The sequence below is a fragment of the Tinamus guttatus genome, unplaced genomic scaffold, assembly GCF_059628265.1.
Source record: "Tinamus guttatus ecotype Peru unplaced genomic scaffold, ASM5962826v1 Tinamus_guttatus_pri_ptg000213l, whole genome shotgun sequence".
Taxonomy (NCBI): Eukaryota; Metazoa; Chordata; class Aves; order Tinamiformes; family Tinamidae; genus Tinamus; species Tinamus guttatus.
This window is the reverse complement of record NW_028288747.1, coordinates 6,060,241-6,082,389: the sequence shown is the minus strand read 5'-3', so window position 1 is coordinate 6,082,389 and position 22,149 is coordinate 6,060,241. Positions and strand designations below refer to the sequence as shown.

At 42.9% G+C, this 22,149-nt stretch overlaps 2 protein-coding genes across 2 annotated transcripts; both read right to left on the bottom strand.

Moving 5' to 3' along the window:
- Positions 1–264: 264 nt before the first annotated feature.
- Positions 265–13,552, bottom strand: ASAH1 (N-acylsphingosine amidohydrolase 1). Its single transcript, XM_088524659.1, has 14 exons — positions 13,446–13,552; positions 9,007–9,053; positions 8,722–8,812; positions 7,867–7,953; positions 6,913–6,991; positions 6,200–6,274; positions 5,497–5,542; positions 4,485–4,629; positions 3,306–3,360; positions 3,019–3,100; positions 2,229–2,360; positions 1,895–2,018; positions 1,273–1,329; positions 265–371 (listed from the first exon to the last, which is right to left on the bottom strand). Exons 1-14 carry the CDS (start codon positions 13,524–13,526, stop codon positions 282–284), a joined length of 1,191 nt encoding a protein of 396 aa, XP_088380785.1. The 5' UTR covers positions 13,527–13,552; the 3' UTR covers positions 265–281.
- Positions 13,553–18,045: 4,493 nt separating this feature from the next.
- FRG1 (FSHD region gene 1) lies at positions 18,046–21,940 on the bottom strand. Its single transcript, XM_010224102.2, has 9 exons — positions 21,835–21,940; positions 21,694–21,761; positions 21,342–21,464; positions 20,351–20,408; positions 20,043–20,157; positions 19,605–19,709; positions 19,018–19,109; positions 18,555–18,665; positions 18,046–18,148 (listed from the first exon to the last, which is right to left on the bottom strand). The coding sequence occupies exons 1-9, from the start codon at positions 21,894–21,896 to the stop codon at positions 18,112–18,114; spliced, it is 771 nt and encodes a 256-aa protein (XP_010222404.2). The 5' UTR covers positions 21,897–21,940; the 3' UTR covers positions 18,046–18,111.
- Between the last annotated feature and the right edge of the window lie 209 nt (positions 21,941–22,149).

The window sequence follows — 22,149 nt, the reverse complement described above, 5'->3', positions numbered from 1 at the left end:
ATCATACTGTAAATACTGAAGACATCTAGAGCTGCCCCCTGAACTTGCTTTTGCAGAAATAGCTGACTTGAGACACACACACATTAGTGCACATTTGTGGTCAGCAGAACTGCTGATTAGGAAGAAACAAAGTCCAGCGCGAGGCGAGGTCCTCGTTGTGAGACGCTCACGGACGTTTCCGTGCAGCCGTTCCGTTTCTGCAGGAAGTTAGGCTGGGGAATCTCTTTCCAGCAGCACTTCTTCCCCGGGGCAGGGCTCCCGCTCCGGGGCAGGACGCGGGGCTACCAGGGGCTGCAGGGGTCGGGGCACTGGCGCAGGTAGGTCTCGGTGCGGCCGCCGCGCACCTCCATGAGCGTGGTGCACACCGTGAGCTGCAGGGCACGAGAGCAGCCTCGTCACCGCGGTGCCGCTGCCACTACACGCGGCCACCCAACCTTCCCCCTGAAAAATCTCTTTGTTTTTTAACCCCCAAGCCCAAGTTCATCAGATGGAAACACTTTCTGTTGCAACAGGAGTATCAGTCACGGAACCAGGAGGTGCCTGCATTTGTCTCGCACAACATCTAAGGCACAGCTGATAGCACCCTTCTAATCTGAATTGTGCTCTGTACATCTGAAGGGCAACTGCCTCCTCAAGCTAGGAGGTCAGACCAGGCTACTCAGGGCTTCAAACCCTTTGTTCCACCACTTAAATTTTCCCTTTACAACGTTACTTGGAAGGTTTTGTTCTTACATGTTGTTTTTTACCCAACAACCCATACGCCTCTCCGAATCTACCACCGGATATGTTGTGAATATAGTGGGAAATACTAACTCAGAGCAGTGCATTTTCCCTCCTCCGTTCTCCCTGGTTGAAGCTCGGTGCATGTGAGGCACACAGGCGCCTGCCACCTCTCCTGCCTCTATCCCTGCTCCTCCTCCCTTCACCTTTCTCCCTCTCACTCTTTCCCGTGGGCTGCTGGGCCCTCCGTGGGGGACAGCTTCTGTTCGGTGGCTTTCTCTCAAAACGAGGAGGTCGCAGCTTAGTGAAAGGCTGCCACGAGGGGCTTTTAAACCAGACCAGGTTTTCATTTCATGCTTAAATTGTAGCCTCCCAGCTCTTGTGCAATACCTTTAACTCCACTTACACTACGAACTCTTCCCTCCCATAGGTTGTGACAACAGTGTGGTAAAAACTGAATGTACTTTGACCATCTCTTTAGATATGCGTTACATCTCCCACCCCAACTCTCCCACAAGAAATTTGCAAAGATAAAAAAAAGGGTAGCATTACCTTGTTGAGGACAGGCTTTGTGGAGAGAACATCATATATGGTTGGTAATGAGATGTTCTGGAAGGAAATAAGACTGGTGTTAGTAGACATGAACTTACTTACCTAACTCTGTGTGTAAATGCTGAGGAAAAAAACAAAACAAAAGAGAGCTTTACTAATATGGTACCAGTGCATCTTGTGATCAGAAGAGCAGGGGTTGAAAACCCACCCAAACAGGCTAGATCTCACTACAGCACAGAAAGCAGGGCTTACAGTGCCTGCTGCCAGGGCAGTGTTTGCTGGATTTCACTAGTCATAAAAACAGCTCAGGAAACACTGACATTTCTCAGAATATTTTCAAGTTTATCACCCTACATACACAGCAGGAAAAAAAAAAGTATTTTTATAAAAAAGTAAAGCAGTGAAAAGCCTCAAGCTAGGGAAGGAGAAAGCTTAGAAGCAGAAAACACTGATGGAAAGAGGAATACAGTAGTGTAGACAAATCCTCCCCAAAGCACTAGCTGCTCCTGCCATTCCAGCTCTGCCTGCAAGTGCCCTGATAGTCCCTGGCTGTGTCAGGTAACTGCTCTGATGCGACTGGATCACTTCGGAACAGGGCGGTTAGGTCCTCGGGGACGGTCACCTCCTGCTTCGTCTGGTTGAGGCACTTCATCGCGGGCGTTCGGCGGTTGTCCAGCACCAGGGGCGGCTTCCAGCGGTCGTAGTTTGTTTCTACCACGTACCATGAGCCTTTCTTTATATCAAGGCTGAAAAAGAGATGCATGTTTGTGATTCACTTCTCTAAGTAAATACTCTATGAAACTAGATATTTTTTGGCCTATTATAGGTGTTTTAACATCACTGTAGTGATGTTAAAGAACTGAATTCTGGCATAGAAGTCACAAGAAAAACAGGGCACAATTCTCAGTGCACCCTGTCCTTTTCGGGCAGAGTCAAATGGGATCAAGCAAACTCACTCCCAGACGTCCAGGGTAGCTGTTCTGGAGCGAGTTATCACACAGCCTTCTCCGGAGTTTTTTCCACCCAGTATAAAGTAAGCTGGAGCCAACAGTCTTGTTTTTGTCAGTTTTTCTTTTGCATCCTCGTAACTGCAAGGAACAAGAGAAGTTTTACACTATTACACGCTGTAAGTGGTTCAAATACTGAAGAACTAAGTTTGAGACCCAGGAAAAATTTGGTAGTTAAACCCTTCTTCCCCCTTTATCCACGTACACAAGGACTGTGTCACTGTGCTATTATGAAAGAACGCGTTTCAGCAAGACTTCTCCACTCAGAGTGTGCCTGGAACAAGGTGCTCCTTGCACACAGGGTGTTTTTTCTTTTTTTTTTTTTTTTAAACAGAAAAAAGAGCAATGCAATAATGATGCACTTTAGCAGTGTGATGCTCCATCTAATTAATGTACTGTATCAGAGCTTTATTTCTAGTTACTTCCTACCCTATACTAACTCTGGCATGTGTTTTGATGCAGAATACTGCTATGCATTCAGATGCTGGTAACTTCATTGGAGAAAAAAAAAAATAAAGACCTGAGGAATTTTAAAGGAAATCATATGCTGCTTCCTCCTCCCCAGTGCTCACATGAAGTCTCAGCACAGACAGGAACTGTTTAAGGCTACTAGGAAAATATCTGTTGGCAGTCAGTACTTAATATAAAAGACATTTACCTACAATATTCATGCCAGTCAGGAGCAAAACAAGTTAAAACACAGAAATATTTAGAGGGGGGAAAAGAAAAAGTGTAATACCTTGTAGCATTCTCTAGGACTGATCTGGTGAGAAAGCCCATCCACATACCATCTCTTCTACCAAGAAACCACTCAAACATTCCTGCAAAGCACCGTTGGTTATAATATATAAATAACTTGCTTTCATAAGCTTCTCTCATGCTAATCCAGCTTTTCCAGCCTTTAAACTGAATGGTGTTTTATCTTACTCACCTGGAATCTTTTCATCGTTTGTGTGACTCTTACATGTAAGGTGCACTTAGTGTCTAAAAGGCTGGTTTTAAAGCACACAAACAAGCATTACTCACCTATATAACCACCATCAAGGCTGAAACGCTCGTTCATGGTCAGGGTGAAAGCGTCCTGAAAAGCATTAAAGAAATGAACCCCGGCCCAGTGGCAGCATTGGTAAGAAACAAAACTGACCTCGCAATTCACTTGCCACGGCTTTGCAGGCCTCGAGCAAAGGGCTGCAAGAACAAGCCCACACCAAGAACCAGCTTCTATTTAATCTCTGAGTAAACACAAATGACACTTCCCAGTTCCTGTGCTTGCACAGCGACTGGCAAGCTAAGGTTTTATGCAGCAAGTCAAGCCTATGGTGGTTTTTCTTTTTGACCTTTTGGCATCACTGAATTACTAGTTTCTCCTCCCCTGCTGTCTGTAACCTTGTTTTCAGACCTCCATGTACTAGGCCAACTTGAAGGCAAATTCTTAGGTTCTAGCCTAAGTAAATACTGATATGTTAGTGTTGTTCACATGGAGAGAGCGAGCCATATACAATTTCATGTGCACTACTTTCAACATCCAGTTCAAGTTGTGATCCCAATCCTCTCTAATCAGTGTTTGCCATATCCTCCCCTATGCCATGCGGTTACGCTGGATCATTATAAAGATGCAGTCCTTTATTGGGCACAGAGACAAAACAAGGATTTATGCCAGAAATTTACTTTATATGAAAAGGGTCAACCATGATAGAGATGAGCATATGGAGAAGATGGAGCTGTGGTAAGTTGGAGCACCTGGTCTAGTTCACTATGTTTTAAAGACTAGATAAAATCTAGACTTAAAATGCCTAACACCAATTATCCTGGAATGCATGCTTACTGTTCCAAGAGGGAGATATTTAAGATAGCACTCAGGTAGGCTGTTTCTATTCTGGGAACACAGCAATTCCTTTCTATTTGAGCCAACTGCTTGGGAAGAGGTTTATTTTTTTTATACCCCTCTACTATTTACCCACTTGGAATACAACATTTTTGAAGCACTTGTTCAGAACTGCCTGTAAGAAACGGTTAGGTTTGAACAACTTCCTTTTACCAGGGAAGCGCAGCACTTTTTCCCGCCTACCTTTCTTTGGATATCGTATTACGCACTGGAACAATTAAGAGCTCAGGGCAGGTGATTAAAGAACAACAGTTTATATCTTAAAGCCTGAAGCATTATTAGCTCATTGACAAAAAACAAACAAACAAAAAAAAACTTACAGGCTTGACTCCAGACACCATGCCTATATATCCTGCAAAATTTGTAGACTTAAATACTGTTTTGTTGTTTCTCTGGAAGTCCAGCACTACCACTGTGGGTTTCAGTTCCCGAGTTAAAGTCCAGGAATTGTTTTTAACATCCCACCTGCAGAAGAGAGCACAGCATTTGAAACACCCCCAGCCGCAGACTCGACCTTTCCAGCCACAAGACGCCCATCTCCCGTGTGCGATGCCGGCATCTCGCCCGCCCGGGATCCCAAGAGCCACCACCACAGCCCGGTCGAGGGCCAGCTCTGAACGTCTGCACACACCAAGAAAAGAGCCAAGTTTGTGCAAATCAACAACCCAAATTAAAAGGCTGGCTTATTTTGGCCATAGCTTCATCCCACGGGCAACCTGGGGAGCCGCTTCAGTCACCAAACCTACTGAATCTTGAAAGCGTGCGGACTTCGTCCTGGAGCAGGATGACCAAATTCTTACTTTCAAAAGGAGAAACCACAACCTGTACCACTGTAGTTTTTTTTCCCCCCTCAACTGAAGGGAAGACCCACTTCTAATCTGTACAATTATCCCAAGGAGCTTTTTCTGCTGAGTGTGTATCTAGGGGGATGCTAAAGAACACTTTATTAGAGGATTCAATTCTCTGGAAACAATGTTTTAGGAATAGCTTTGAAAAGTGGTTTCAGTTTTCAGGGAACATTGGAGCTTGTCCCCAGTCTGACAGAAGGGGGGCAGTTTGACACGTGCTATTCAAGGAATAGATGGAGGGACAGCCATCAACATTTGAGGTTTGTCAAAGAAAAATTTTAAATGAAGATGAACATTTAAATTCCAGCTGGGCATTAAGAATCAGCTGGGTTAGTGACACTACAGAAAATACTAGGAGAATAAAAGCAAACATGAAATACCAAGTAATGAGGCATGGAATCAGAATACCGAAAGAAAATCTAGCGCTAGTTATTATATGTATAGAATAAAAAAAAAAAAAAAAGACACTGTATCAGGTATTTACCCAAGAAAGAGTCCAAAATCCAAGTTTCTGGCATGGTAAAGCCTCCCTGTATTAAAAAAATAAATACACTATATATATGCATGTATACACAAAGTCAGAAAAAAAGAAAAGCTTTTTTTTGTATCAAATGTTTTGCCATAATTGAAATCAGATCATCTTTTAACTTGCTGTCCAGCTCAGCATCAGATGATTTTCATATTAACATAATACACTGCTAATAACACTAGCTTTCTGGGGGTTTCTTTCTTTTTTTTTAAAAAAAAAAAAAACAGCTTTTTGTAAGTCCTTTGAGAACATGAAGTTCACTCCATTGCTACAGGTGCAGACAAGGGCTGCTGAAGTGATTGAGAGTAGTTCATTTTCTCTAGCATGACACGTCTGCCACAGCTGGGTGCCAAATGGCTTGCACTGGAACCACTCGTCACCCTAAAATAAGGAAAAGAGCATTTCTTTTCCACAGAAAGCAAATGCTATAGAGTAAAAAGTTACCATCTTCTTAGTAGGTACTTTTTCTTTAAGGCTAAGACACTGGTCATCTCCTAGTGATTCCCAAGGTATTCCTTCGCATTACCAATGCTTTTAGTTTCTTCTACCGGACCTGCTTCCTGCAGCTGAAGTTGAATTGCAGAACCACATTCTGCCATTGAGCTGGCCCTTTCCCTTCACAGGACAAAATCAGCATGACTATTCAGATGTGCAATACCTGTTTTATCTTCTGCCACTATGGAAGTACAGACAGTAAAAATTTCATAGAAGATGTTGAAAATAACAATTTCCCCTAGAACAAAAAGAAATAAAGTAAAATTTTCTTCTCCAGAAGCTTCAAAGAATCTACGAAAATACATAAACTATAAAAACTCACTTTACAGAAATAGTTCATATGCAAGTTGCTACTCACACCAGTATTTCCATACGTAAGCTTTTGCTTAAGCAGTAAATGTGCTGCATACAGAGCAAGAAACAGGCCTGGGGACCTTCTTGGTGGGACCTTCTTCTCCCTTCTGGGAGAAATCAGTGTCTAATACCTGCCAGCAACTTCATGTCCTTTGCGGGGAGAGGGGAAAGACGTTCAGGAGGGAAGGAGAGCACAGTGTGAAAGCTGCCCTGGCGTCGGGGCGCACTGAGAGCAGACACAGCTGCGCGGGAGTGCAAACGAGCCCCCCTCCTCAAAGGAGACCCCAAATTCTACTGCACGAAACCTCTCAGCCTGCTCCAAGGTTTTGCAATGTATTCGTTTCTAAATACTGTTGTCATTTAGCAAGAGATGAACTGGGCCTTTTTTCTAACTAATTCATAATTCAGTTGGTAAAATGGCAGCTGAATATAACAGAAGAGCAGTCTGTTAAATATATTAATTTTAACAAGCCCAGATTCCGAACTTTCTAAGATGTAAACGAAGCACTGAAAAAACATTACCCAAAGGAATTCCAGAGGCATTTGCAATCCCTTGGAGCTCTTCTTTGAAAGGATAAGGAAGTGTGGCAGTCAGATGTCCCTGAAAGGAAAAGTTTCATATATTGCCTGTGAAAATGAATAAATTAAAAAAAAAATCTAAAAAATCCAATAGATGCATTATTAGTGCTATAAACCGCATATGTAATTCCCCTACAATCTATAGAACTTGTACAGTACTTGATATTGGTGCAGTGCCGGAAAGCATGTGTTTAGGGAAAATAAAAACTACTATTACTCAAAATACTGACATGTTAGCAAGGGAGACTGGCACAAAATCCAGTTCATGTTAGCAGCAGTAGGCAGAAAAGAGTTAAGACTCAACATACAAGAGTTCATCTGGAACTGAGCTCGAGGCCATTAGTGTTTGAAAGAACCCTTATCTTTGACAAACTGGCTTGACTGCCCGTGCAGCTACCTCTGCGTCGCGCCTCTCGCAGGGAGCCGAGACTGAGACGGGCAGGCCTGACCTGACGCAGTCTCTGGCTCCCTGTGTTTATTCCCCTGCCCTGACTGTATGTTAAAGCACGTGAATTCTTCCTTAAAATCAAGCATAAGCAACGTTGCCTCGATTCAGACATTTACTGTGGCTTTCAAAAGCTGATTTGATTCTACTGACTTAGACGAGTTCAGCACAGCAAGCAGCAGCTTTCTGGAGACCAGGCACACACACCGCTGGAAACGGCTTAGCATGGCTAACCAAACAGGAGGAATTCTTAGGAAAAGCTAGAAGAGGAGGAGACACAGGCGTTTTGGGTTGGATAGTTTCAGTACAATTTAACTCTGCGAACTAACGATTTTTTAACCTCTCAAAAATCTAAGAGGAGGAATTACACAAGTCATAATTAACCAAATTCAGTAACGTCCTGGTACTCAGAACAGTGAGAATAGTAAAATATTTAAGCTGCCAATACTCACCAATTTGTGATCCACCAAGTCAACGACTTTGCCACTAGGGAAGAACGTATTTACTATTTCTTTAATATTGTCGATTACGGTCTTCACCTAAAAAGAACAAGGACTTTATTTAGCTTAAGAATTATCAAAATACTTTTCAAAACAACTTTTTTCTTGAAAAACACACATTTATAAGAAGAGCTAAATGTGGCATTAATGCTGAGAAAATCTGTGGGGTAGCTGCTCTTCAACCTTTATTCAAATGACTGTGTAGATCAGCTCTTGTATGTCCCTTCACTAAGGAAAAAAAGAACTACAGGAAAAGGGCGTTTTTGTCTTCTGCTCCTGTGATCACATTTATGGGTAATATTCTGCACTCTTCCATCTTTAAAACACCAGTTAGAAGCTCTTTGCTTTATCATCGATGTTCACAAAGCCAAAAATACTAGATAAGCTTCTGAAAAAAGGAGGAGGAACTTGTGCTTTGCAAAATGTGAATTGCCACAAATGCCACTTCATCTGATTTAACTCTAAAGTTCACAAGACCTTTCAAAAGTGGAAATGCCACCTGATGCTTAAAAAGCCTATTGCTTTAAGTTTGCTTTTAAAAATAAAAATAGTATGTCCCAGCTGTGCCCCTGCACTTGATCTCGCTAGCTTACATGCTGCACAGAAAGATGTTCATTCAAGCAATTATCTTACTCTAGAACTGTACTAAAAAACAAAAACAACCCAATAAACAACAACAAACTAGAAATCCTAAGCCTTTACCAAGGCAGTTTCATCCCAGGTTCTCCTTACAAACCTCTGCATAATAAGAGCTTATACGCTAATTTTATATATGCTAAGCTTAAAAGTAACCCCCGTATTTCATACCTGTGTCTTTTTGTCACGCATCAACTCATCCCATCTTTTGCTGGGAGGTAAATCGAGATTTATGACATACGTGGGAACGTTCCCGAGGAACCTGAAAGATAAGCGCCAGAGTTCAAATAAAAAAAAAAAAAAAAGGCATAAATTTAACAAAACTAGTGCTTTCATCTTGTAATCAGTACTTTCTAGATCTGCAATATGAACAAGTAAGACAAATCTTCGAAAGCTCAACCTTCTAATTTACTCCTTTTTGGTAAATGGTCAGAGAAGCCCAATCACACAACTTACGTTGGTCCTGAAGGAGGGTACGTTTTACTTCTGCAGTCTTCTCCATACTGTGGAAACAATTAAGTGTTAGTTACTATTTAACTTCTTTACTAAAGCACATCTTGTATTGTAGAAGATTTAGTTTTGAACTAAACCTTTAGTTTAGCTAATTCAGCTCATGATAATTTGATGCTAAAGGGAAAGTCTAGCAGACTTGAGGAGCCGAGGAAAATAAGAGACAACATCAACCCCACGCTGTCATACAAAGCTTCAGCCAACGCATTCGCCCCAGTCCGGGAGAAGCACAATTTATCATAACTGGACAAGCCTATTTTTATTCCACGGGGCTCAGTCAAACACCAGAGTGATGCATGAGCATGCAGGAGCGCTTGAAGAACGTTGTCTTCAGAAAAGCTCTGCTAACAATGCATCATGGCACAGATTATCCCAGCCTACTGGGGTTATTTGTTTCACCATCTCACTGCATGGCATCGCTCGCACCTGCGCGCAGTGCTGAGCGCAGCTGGCACGGGGCAGCAGGCAGAACGTGGACGGAGGCTGCACGCGCACCTCCGGCACCACGGATGGAGGCTGGACATATGCACCTCCACACTATGTATGCAGGCTGCACGCACGCACCTCCGGCACCAGGTATGGAGGCTGCACGCGCACCTCCGGCACCACGGATGGAGGCAGCTTTCTGCTTGGCAGGGGATGATGCTGCCAAGCTGGCACTGAGCATGACTGGAGCCCCTTTCAGAAATGCAGCTAAAAGCCGCCTTGCTCCGTTGCTGTGCAGCCAGCTGATGAACAGGGAGAGCTTGGGAGCTATACCGCGCTGTACTCGAGGCACTCGGAGCGAGCGCCGGGCTGTTTTCCCGCCGAGCGCACGCCACACGCGCATCCATCCTCACCGCCGCGCACGTGCGCATGCATGCACGCAGGCACATGCATGCACGCGGGCCCGTCATTACGGCGTGTTCGACACGGGGCAGTACAAGCACATGCTGACGAGCTGCGCCTGCTCCTCGGGCGAGACAGCTCTGCAGCCGCTCGGGCACCGAGCGCGCCCCGGAAAGGCAGCAGATCCTCTCCCTGCCCCGCTCCCTGGAGGAGCTGCTCTGCTCCCAGCCCCCCGTGCCAGCCCCAGCCTCTCCTCGCTCTTGCGCTCAGTGTCTTCAGCTTTGAAGAACCTGCTAAGCTGCCCAGCCAGCTGCTCCGGGCTTTGCTGGGCCTGCCTTATGGCTCAGCACGTACCAAAGGAAACGCACATGGTCCCTGGCATAAGAGCGCGCAGGGGCTCCCGCAGCCAGACACGGGCGAGACAGGAAAGAGATAACAACATGCAGGGAGGCCCTCCTGCCTCCTCACACTTGGTCCCCACTTTCACCTGGCTGTGAGAATTTGGTTCCCTCCCTGGCGCATCCTTGCAGGGCTTTGGGCTCTGCAGGCAGGGAAAATCCCTAGGAGCTACATACCTTCCAAACAAGAGACAGCTGACATCCAGCCAGGCCTTGGGCAGGCCCTATTACCCACTTCTAATGCAGTAACCAAAGAAATCCATGTCTAGCACAATCCCGCAGGCTCCCAAACACTGACAAAATTCATTTCATTGAAAAATAGGAATTTTAAAGTCAGACTGGTTTTCATGCACCATTTGAGTGTTTTGATTTTGTATTGTTTCCAGTGGCTTGGGTTTCCTCCGCATGAGACGGAACATGCTAAGAACAAATGCATTACCCAGGGTTTGAATGCAGTGCAGCAATAACCTCTGCACAGCTGAGCAAAAACTCAAACTTGGGAGCCCATTTTGCTATCAAAATGAGGATGTTTCAAAACAAGGAAGGTAGGCAAGGCCCCCAGATGACTAAGCAGGCGGCAATAACCAGAAGCTTCAGAAGCTTCAGCCAAGAAAATACTTAGCAGCATTACTGCAATTGTTTGTGAAATTTGCCATTTTGCAATACTAAAATAAGTTAGAAAAAGTGATATCACATATCCATCCTACTGCAGAGAGTCTGACACAACAGACTCAGACATTTCAATAGGAAAACTTTCCAAAATAGGCTCCTTGACAGATAAAGACTACGACAAAAAATGATCCAAAACACTGAAAAGAGTCTATTTTCTTTAGAGAGGAAAGCTCAATAACCAGGCAACCAAGCTGAACTTGTGCAAGGTTAGTAAGAAGACACCTAAGTGATCAATTGTACAAAGGTTGAGGTTAAGATCATTGTGCTTTTATAAATATCTGAAGCTTGAACATCTTGCTTCCTGGCAGGGCTATTGGCAGTTTTTGTTTTCGAAGAGTTCGTACTAGGCACTTCCACCAAGAAAACGATCAGTTAACTTGTCAGTATTGTCTGTGTGCACACAGGGCCAGCAGCATCGATCCTGCAAAGAGTATTTTAAGTGACGTTCTCAGTGCTAAACTTAAGGCCATTTCTCTCTCTCTCCGCCTCTCTCCTCCCTTCTTCCTCCCTCCCCTGAGATTCTCATCTTGCTTTTGAAACTACTTTTATCTCCCTTGTTCTCTGCAACCTAAACCACAAAAGAGGCAAGGAAAGGGAAGGGTTAAGGCAGAAATACAGAGAACAGAGAGAATATCCTCTCCTTGTATGCCAGTAATTTTAGACATCTCAACTGTTTACGTACAAAGCAAGCAAATCAAACTAATAACCCCTCAAACAACCTGCAGCTCTTCTCAGCATCAATTAAACTGCTTGAATTGGCATTAAAAGATCTGAAGAAACCCAAGACTATTAAGTTTCTTTGGAAACGCAGTGATATGATGGCACAGAAAGAGCAACTTGAAAAGATGTTAAAACAACCAGAAAAATATGATTTCTTTATAAAAGATAATTTAATTTAGTGAGGGAGAAAAAACTTTTTACCTTTTACATTTGCTACAGACTAACTGCAAACTTTTCCAACAGGACAAAAAGCAGAAAGCCTGCCCTAAGTCTTGTTTAAACAGTTTAGCCTTAGGAAGCTCAGTTTCCTGCTCCGAAAGCCTAACGCAACCGAGCACACACAGACCAAGGCAGAGTTGTTTTCCTGGGTCTTCTGGAAGATCACATGCACTTGCTGCTCCTCTAGCTTTTCCCAGTTACTGCACAGAAATAGCTTTTGTTACTCAAGGGTTTCTCAACAGCAACAGAAAAACAAAACAAACCAACCAACAAAAAACTCCAGGCATTTTCTATCAACAGAATGAAATAAGCAGCCACCAAATTGCGCAGGAATGACCGCCTTCAGTTTCAAGCCATGTAACTTCAAATGTTTTGAGGGGTCTCCCGAAAAAGAGACAACAAATGCTCTCTAACACAAGGCAGTTGCCATAAATTTCCTTTCTGATCTGAAGGTGCAGCGAGCCCCTCTAACACAGCTATTTCTGAGCAATTAAGCAATTTCCCACCCCTTTTATTAAAATAACCTTCCACTAACTGGCTGTGTATTTTGATTACTTGATGCACAGCTGACTGTGGATGCAAACGATGTAAAAAGGGATGCAAGTAACGATGCCAAAAGGGATGTGTGGCAGCGTAACACCAAAACATTAAAAGAAAGAAAACCCTGTGGAGGAGAAAGACATCATGGTATGTGGAAAGGCAAAAACAGCAAGCAAGTAACACAGAAGAGCTATGCTATGAATGTAAGCGGGGCAGGAGAGGAGCAGTGCAGCTAAACAAACTGTCCAGCTGAATTGCTACCTGGAAAAAAAAATAATAACAGTTATTATGCAGTGCCTAATAACTGCATATTAACATAATAGAGAGAACTAATGCACAATCCAACGACTGCTGAGCAAGTATTTTAAAAATCAGCCTGAATCATTAGCACAGGACAGGCTGAGCAATCCAGCACCACTTTCCTTACCGCTCCCCACAGAATTTCTGCTGTGCACAGCAGAAATACCCAACGCAAGCTCTCCTCATCTTCATCTTAAAAATACATACACACATACACACACACACACATATATATATATATATATATATATATCTTTGTGTTATTAAATGCTGCTCTATGCTGTGAGAACACGGCACTCGATCTTTTTTTAGAGAATCTGCTATACTCGGTATATTTGACCGGCGAGTTCTCCCATTTCGGGCATCTTTCTCCCCGCTTCCCCGCGCGGGCACGGCGGCAGCCCGGGACCTTCCCCTTTCCTCGAACCGAAATGAGGAGCGAAACGGGCATTTAAGCGACCGGCGCGGCGCCTCCTGCACAGGTTTCGCCGGGGCGGCGCAGGGGCGCAGCCGAGACGCAGCGCTAGGGGCAGCCGCGTAACTTTTCACTAGGAAACGAGGGCAGCGCAGGCAGCTCTGAGCGGGCAGACCCCGACTAGCGACCGACTAGCGACCAACCGACGCCTCTCGGCGCCCCAACGCCCCCCCGCAGCCCGCGCCGCAGCCCGGCGGGCAGAGGGCCCGTCCCCGCTCCCGCTCGCCGCTCACCGGGTCCGGCGCGAGCACGAGCAGCGCGGCGGTCGCGAGGAGCGCGGCGGGCGGCAGCAGCGCCCGCTCCGCGCGCGCCATGGCCCGGCCTGCGACGCGGCCCCGCCGCCGCCGCCTCACGCCCGCGTGACGCCGCCCGCCCACGTGACGCGCCGAGGGCGGGAAGGAGGGGAGGGCGAGAGGCGTCACGAGACTTAGAGGGAAAAGGAGCGTCGAAAGATCAAAAACAACCTAAATAACCAAGAAGCGTCGAAGGGTAAATGCTGCCCGCAGAGCTGCCGCCTGGCGCGTGTGATTGGCGGAAAAATAAAAACAACCCCGGGAGGCCTGCATGTTGGGTTTTTTTTGCCCTCATTTTTTCTCTCTCTCGCCGCAAAACGGTCCCCTTTGGGCAACGCTCAGCGCAAACCTGCGGTGCCAGTTTCTGGTGGGAGAGCTGACATGAATAAACGAGGCTATAGCTTAGCAGTATGTTACTGACCGTTCCTAGTGTGCCCTGTTAAATACAAATATAAAACTCAGGTGCCTCTGTTGTTACTTTCTTTGTAGTCTGCAGCGAGCGCCTAGCTCGGCTGCAAAACCCACCATGTGCTTTTAGCACCGGAAAAACAAGCAGAACCGTCCCTAATGTGCTGATTTAATCAGCCACGCCATTAGCTGAGCTCTCATAAAGAAGACGGGGGCGGGAAGGAGGAGGGAAGTCCCTGGCAAGTGGGGTGGGAAAGTCCTAGGGCAATGCAGAAATCCAGTCAGGAACGGGAGAAGGAAAAGCCCTTGAGGGCTGAAAGCTGCGGGCAAGTGGAGCGAGTGCAGCCATGTGTGGGAAGGAACCGGCTCAAAACCTAAGCTTGGGACGGGACAGAGCTTCAGAAATGCAGGTTAAACAAACAAAAGCATTAGGCACTTGTGGAAGAAGACACAGAATCAATCAGGGGATTTACAATGTGAGGAAAATTACACTGTAAATGGAGAGACTCAACATTTTCCTGGTAATGCCTTTGACAAAGAGGAAATAAGTCTGATTTATGTTCTGAAAAATAGCCAGATTAAGTTGGTCTTGCTGTTTTTTTTTTAAAAAAAATCCTTAGCACCTTTTTGTTGTTGTTCTCCTGAAAAGCCGACTAAGCTCAGACCTGCCTTCTGGAGCAGACCATTGATGCAGCCTTTTCTGGCCATCATCTGTTCCCCTCTGGCTTCCTGCCTCCTCCCGCAGCGCTGTGAGCTGGGCACACACAGTGCCAAAGCACAGCCCCTCAACGCACGGCCCCGGAGCCACTGCAGGAAAGGCAGCACAGCCCATGCACCCAGAAAAACAAGGCAGAAAACTCGAGGACAGACACTGCTATTCAAAAGCCTCTAAACTACGTACACAAGAGTTCACCTCATTGACCGTTTCTGAGGGTGGTAGAAAGCTCTTCAGTAAGAGACAGGTTTTGGGGTTCTCCCCTCTCAGAAAATAGATCACATCAGTTTTTATTTGAAAGCAATCGTGACATAAACGCACAGAGTTCCCTGCAAGCTCGTAAATATTCTCTAAGACTCCTAATCCCAGGTAGCTTTCTGTCAGCACTACCTCCCCATGCATTTTGTCCCCTGCGGCTTCATGGTATTGCAAGAGCTTACCCCTGGTGCTTGCTACTTCACATACCCTTAGCTTTGTTGGGGAGTCACACCCTTAATGCAAGCCAAATGTGTTGCAGTTGATCATATCTTAGAGCTGAGCTCTTGACAACTGAAGGAATTTTAATGCAGTTCTAGGAGATCTGCTAAATGCATTAAACAGTTGCAAAAATTGTAGACTCACCCTAAGAATAAGTGTTTTCCCCAAAATATGCTTTGAAATAACACAGAGTGAATAGAAATTGACATGAAATAAAGACAATTTTCAATCATTCCTGATATGTGATAAGCTTAAACAGTAAGCTCAAATGAAGGCTTGTACCAAAACTGAAAATAAAATTTACAAAATATGATCCTGCAAAACTTTAGGTAATAGAAATTAGTTGATCCTAATGAAATGGGAACATTTCAGAGAAGCCTAACCTCCCCCCTCCAGGAAGAAAAAAAAAAAAAGAGAGAGAAAGAAAACAGTGTAGATATAGATAGATGCACTGACATTCTCTACAGCTATAGTCATTAATCAAAACAGCCCCCCCTATGACAACTGCATCGTTCTGGAAATGCAATATCCAGGTTCATTACTCCAGCACAGAGCAATACAGCTGAAATAACCATTAACCACTGCAGACAGCAAAAAGTCCGGGGCACAAGTGCAGACAAGAAAGATCCTGAAGGAGGTAGGTGGGGGAGGCAGGGGCAAAGGAGGGGAAGGAAACCAACAGCTTAACATATAGGGCAAGTGATAAGAAACAAGGAAGGAGTGTGCAAGAACAAAGAGCAGAGAAGTCTTCAGTTGCCTGCTTTCTCTTTTTGAATGTAAGAAAAAGGATATTCTATGTATCTGAAAAGCAGGAAAGTCAAAGCTTGTATCTTCAGGTACACTTTATAACAGTAAGTTGTCCTTATGGGATTTTTTTTTTTAAAGGAAACTACTTAATACTGGTTAAAAAAAAAAAAAAAAAAGACAAGTGTTTACCAAATTTAAATTACCATCTGATACTATTGCTTTTTTACAAAAAAAGAGTATGTCCTAAAATATAGTAGTTAGGTAAGTGACAGATATGGGGGAAAGAAATTCTCCAGAAAGTCACTGAGGTTGAAAAATGATTTACTGATGGGTGTCTCTTCTACTTAACTCTGAAAACTGAGGAGGAAAAAAAAGTTTCACTTGTGAATTTAACGTTAGTATTTTTTCCTCCGTTCAGCACAGCCCCAGACTTGCCCTTTATTGAATTTCTCAGTATTCTGATATTACTTTTATCTGTAACAAGATATAGTTGCATGTACTATATGTACTATATGTAGTCCATGCACAGTACTGCATAGAGCAGTTGGAATGACAGAAAGGTCTCTAGCTTTCTCAGTCAGAAAAATCCTTAAATGCACAACTATCTCACTGTGGTTATACAGCCCAACTTGCCAGAGGGAATATTTTGATTTCCCATTAAGTACGTCCACCAGGAGCAAAAACAAAGTGGAAAGAAGAGGCACTTATTCCTAAACAGATACCTGTATAACAAACCAAAGAATTCATCTATTCTTGTAGAATAGTACAAAGGTATATGTAAAAAATAACAACAACAAAGAAGAAGCTTACAGAGACTGTGTTTATAATGGACAGTAGTGGACAGGAAGAGCTTAAAAGCAACTCTAAAAAAGGTCTAGCAAAAGCAAATGAAAAATCTAGGAACAACAGAGGTTAATAATTTCTCCGTTATAACGTGAATTTGCCCAAGCAGAGATTTTCATTTCTCAGTTCCATAAATTTGTATGGGCTTTTCTAAATCCTTAGAACAACAAATCCTTTTATGTCTACCCTCAACTAGCCTTCCATACATAGTTTGTTTTAATGCAGAAAATTCAATAGTGGGTTTAAACAATTATGAGGTACTTAAATTCTTTATGTTTTTTCCCCCTCAAGACCAACTGCCTATGAAATTAGACCAATTTAAATTGTCACCACTGACTAGACTTTATTGGTCTGGTCTTGGGCTCTTTTAAGAGACCTTGTTATCTTGCACTGGCTTAGAGCCATGTTCATACTGACAGTCAGAAGAGGCCTTCGCGGAGACAACTCAGGTTACCACCATAAAGTGTCTCAACATTGGTCACAGCTTCCTTAACCTGCTTCATAAAGGTTACTTGGTGACAAGGTAGTTCCTATGGAGATGCTTTTATTGCAAATATTTCTAATAATCAGAACAGAAAAAAAACCCACGCATAATTTACAGGAGATAAGGAATGCATACCATAATATGACCTTTAAAAAAAAAAGGTCTCTGCTTTTTTCTTAAATATTAAACACAGAAGTCCATGCAGTAAACAAACCAGCAAAGTTTCAGTTGAAAACAATTCCCTCACTTTCATAAAATGAGCACCTCTCTCACACAAAACAGTCCTCCTTTTCTCATGAAGCATCTGCATTGCCATTTGTAACAGGATTTTTGTGACTTGTCCATACTCTCGCCAATATATGGATTACACCATATATTCACCCATACACTGGTCCTGTTGTTGTTTTAGATTCTGAAAATCCTGGCCCAAAGCCTCACCTGTTGCAGAGGCTCTGTGAAAGCCCTACCTGGATCTAACATGTATTTAAAGACAAAAGACATTTTCAATTATTTCTTATTTGTTCAGTACAATTACAGATTTCTTAATGTCTCCGTGCATTAACGATACTTTGCTTTTGAAATTTATTGGTGTTCTCCTTCTGCCCTTAGGCACTAAGGGCAGACATTATTTCTAAGTTCAGGTTCCTTTCATCAACTTTGGGAAATTTAGTGAGTTAAATTATTTGTTTTCAGTTAAATAATTGCCTAACAATTTCAACAGCATGGAGTTTTAGACCAAGCATAATAATATTACAGAAAAATGACATTACTAAGTGAGCAAACTACTCTCAGATAATCCTTTAAAAATACCATAATAAAAACATCAACAAAATGCCTTCTGTAAAAAAAAAAAAAAATCCTTGCAAAACTTTTCATTCTTGTTTTTAGCTTGACCGTGTCACCAAAGATACAGAAGATGGATCAGCTGGATGTCACTTGCAGTATCTATCAGCTTTTACTTTTGCTCTCCTATAAGGGAAGAGTAAAGAAACAAGGATTAAAACAGAAGATAAATACATTTGAGTATTTTACCTGTCTCAAAGTGTTATGGAGGCACTTAAAACTTTAAAGCATGTATTAAAACCTGGCAAGTCTCCCCTCCCCAAAATTCTGGTGCCATATATGTTCAAAATATTAAAAGTTAATTTAATTTTTATGGTTAAAATACATGTCTGCATTCTTCACAGTAAACAAAGTGAACAAACCTAGCTAAAGATGTCAACAAGAATTCATTTCTGGATAAATCCAAAGCTGGGAACTTCCAGAACAAAAACCAAAACGGTAGTAGTAGACCATAGATCAGAGAGGAAATTTACTGAAAACCCAGCTCCCTGTAGTTTTTAATTAGCACATTATTTTTTGTACTTTAAAATACCTGTCAAGCAGTGTTTCGTGAAAAGTACCTTCCTTTCTGGCTTTTCTGAGCGCTTTTGTGTCTTCTTTGCTTATTTTGAGTTTTTTGTCTTGAAAACTTTGGAATTTCTTTCTATAAAAGGAAAGAAGTGTAAAAAGTAACTTCTCTGGAGTTTTGTGTTTCAGTAAAACAGCGGCTGTAATGAGAATCTTAATGTCTTAATGAGTTGCAGGAGGCAGCTCACCTAATAAGCTCCAATCACGCTATCAAGCATTGCCCTAAGATTTCTATAGGTACAAACTACATAGGCATTTTTGGCATTCTAAGTGGGAATGACATGATGAACATGAAGCAATTAAAGGTTTTAAAGAGTCGCTTCAACTGTTAGCATGACAAGTCAGTCCAACAAAAAAAAAAGGCAACTCAGCATGGGGAAGTCACAGGGACAGATGATTTTAGAATGCTGTATGTTTCAATTACATACACATAATTGATTTCACACTGTTTAACGTTTCCTTTGTCCTCTTCTGGAAAATCATCTTTTTTCTTAGCTTCTCTTTCAGCACAACTGCGAATCTGATCATTGAAAGACAAAACAGAAAATGCATATTAAAAAGCGACCAAATAACCAACCAGAAAACAGAAGACACAAGTTAAAGACAACACATTCTTTGTAACAGAATATAAGTCATAGTAACTTTGAAAGTTCTCAGATTTTCAATTTATGAGTTCGCAACTGAAGACAATTGTAACAAAAGCAGTAGCTCTAGCCTGCTGCATTGGGTGGAAGTGTTAAGTGTAGTCCTTGATACCACTCAGTCTCCTTTATGTCAAAAAAGCACCATTAAAATCAGAAAGTGTAAAATACATAAAAATTCCAGTAGAGATAGGAAAGTAATCTTAGTGCTCATTTGCCTTTTTTGAGGCCAAAATTCTAGACAGCTTATAGAACAGAATTACAACTGCATGCTGTAAACTGTAATAAACAGGGTAACTGTAGTAAACTAGGTAAGACTGAATATTTATTACAATCCTGCACTAACTGTATGCTTTTTACATAAATTCTATTACCTTTATCATTTCTTCTTCTCCTGCAGTTTTACTTTGGGCTTCTATGTCTCCTTCTTCATTACATCTAATAAAGCGGCTGTTTGCTGCTAGTAATGCCATTTTCTTCTGCATACATAATAACATATTGTTAACATAAAGACTTTGTATACAAATCTTGATTCATTACATTTATCCTCTACGAAATGTGAGAAAGCTCTGTAATAGTGTTCTGTTCTGCATTGATGCTATAACAGCTGGCTGACTGTATTACTGTCTCCTTTTTAAAGGAAAATAGTAAATACATGGTAGTTAGGAAAACAAAAAGTTAAGTTATAATAGCCTTGATATTTCAAAAGGCTTTTACTGCATGGACAAAGAACATTTTACAGACTCGTGACACAGACTTAACTCAAAATACATCTAAATGCCAGGAATATCAAAAGAACTATTCCAGCTTACATCTTGGAAGACAGGCTCCCATTGCTCTCTTGATCCTATAGCATCTGAACGTCCGACAACAAGTCCATCTGAATTTATACCCAGGTATTTGCCATAACCAGACTTCAGAGCAATCCTCAAAGAGAAAAATATGGGAGAACAATAATGTTTTGAATTAAAGCAATCCCTAATACCCAACATATAACAGATATGTTATCATTATGCAGCAATTTTGAAGAAACCACTGAACATGTTTTCACACCAGAAGCAAAGATGATAAAAATCAAAACTCATAGCTTTTTTTTTTTTTTTTTTAATATAATGCTTACCTTGTATCAGACAGCTTTACTGCTGTAAATTGCTCAGGAGGACTAGGGCCTTCATCATCTGAGGGATGAATTTTCTATTACTTAGGTATGAAATATTAAAATTCCATATTGTAACCTGTTAGCATGATGAAGTCTAAAACAGCACGACGAATTACACAGGTACATACTTATATACTATAGAAGACCACATTGCTAGTTTTTTTTTTTAATTCATTTTGAAGATACATGCTCAAAAAAGACAAGGAAAAAAAAAGCAACACAAGTGCTTTATAATGTTCATGGAAATAGAGTGCTTGAAACAAGACAAAAAACAAAGACAGTCCTTCCTTCCTGAAATTTACAAGTGAAAACGTGCTATAATTCTCTAGACAGCTATTAAAACCTTAATCTCCCTATAATACTATTTTCTCATAACAAAATATATTATGGTTTAGCTCAAGTGACACAAATGACTACTCTGAAAACTGCTAGGCTCAAAACCAAATGAAATAACACTGCCATCTTTGCCTTGACCTCACTTTGAGAGCACACCTTGCTCTGGTTGGACTGATGGCTCAGATTCAAAATGTTAATTTTTTGGCCACTCCTGCATCCCACTTGAACAACATTAAAATAATTACAACAACACTTGACAGTAAGCCTTGAAATTCATCTAAATTGACTTTCACTCTTCAACCAACACCATAAATATAAGAATAAATAAAAGTTGTACTACTTTTAACTAATAAGTGATAAGGCTTTTAATGGATGATCATTTCTACAGCACTTCAGTGCACACACAGCAAGAAAATAACCTAGGATAGAGGAACCTGATTGGCAGTCACTAGTTTTAAATCATCTCATGCTATAGCTAAGATTCAAGATATATTCGCTTACTGTCAATCTGTAAAACTGTTTGCCTTGAGGCCACTCAAATTTAACCAGAAGCTTTTACATCTTGCACTATGGAAACTGCCTTTCTTTCCCCTCAAACACATTTCCCCAGACAAACCTTTGTGTGGAGCTCCAAGCGTAAACAAGCCATTGTCAAGAGCATGGACATAGGCTCCCTTGCCCATTTCTATGGCAATAGTGCCTGTAATTTCACCGAAGTTACTGACAGCCCACCAGTTTCCTAAAAATGCAAAGAAAAAACAAAAAACAAAAAACAAAAACACTAAGTTAAGAAAATAATCACAAGTTTTGGCTGATCCGAGGGGCCCGCTTCCCCTCCCCACAAAGCAGCTTGGCCCAAAACCGCAGCAGGCCCAGCTGCCAGCGCCCGTTACAGTAACACACGGGGCGGACCCCACGCGCGGGGAAAGGCGCTCGCGGGGCGCAGGGGGCCCCAGCGCGGCCCTCACCGACCGCGTCGAGCTGCTCCTCCGCCTCTTCCTCGCGCCGCCTCTTCTTCTCCTTGTGCTTCTTCTTGCTGCAAGAAAGACAGAGGAACGTGAACGAGGGCCCGGGCGCCCGACGGAGCCGGAGGCCGCCCCCGCTCCCACCTTTTCTCCTTGGCGCCCTTGAGCACCAGCTTGGTGCGCTTCACACACGAATACTCCGCCATGGCGGCGCCGCTACGGAAGCCCCGCAACGGCAAACTTGGCTCGCGCACGCTCGCCCTGCCGGCGCCGCGCCCGCGCATGCGCCGTGGGCGCTGCCCCCAGGGCGAGGCGGGAGCCGGGCGGGAAACAAGGACGGTTGAAAATCCCGCTTAAAATCACACTTAAAATGACACTTAAAATCACATCCCGCTGGTCCCTCTTCTCCCGGGACAGGCTTTCGTCTGTATCTAAAGCAGGGCTTAGGGGCAGCCGGGT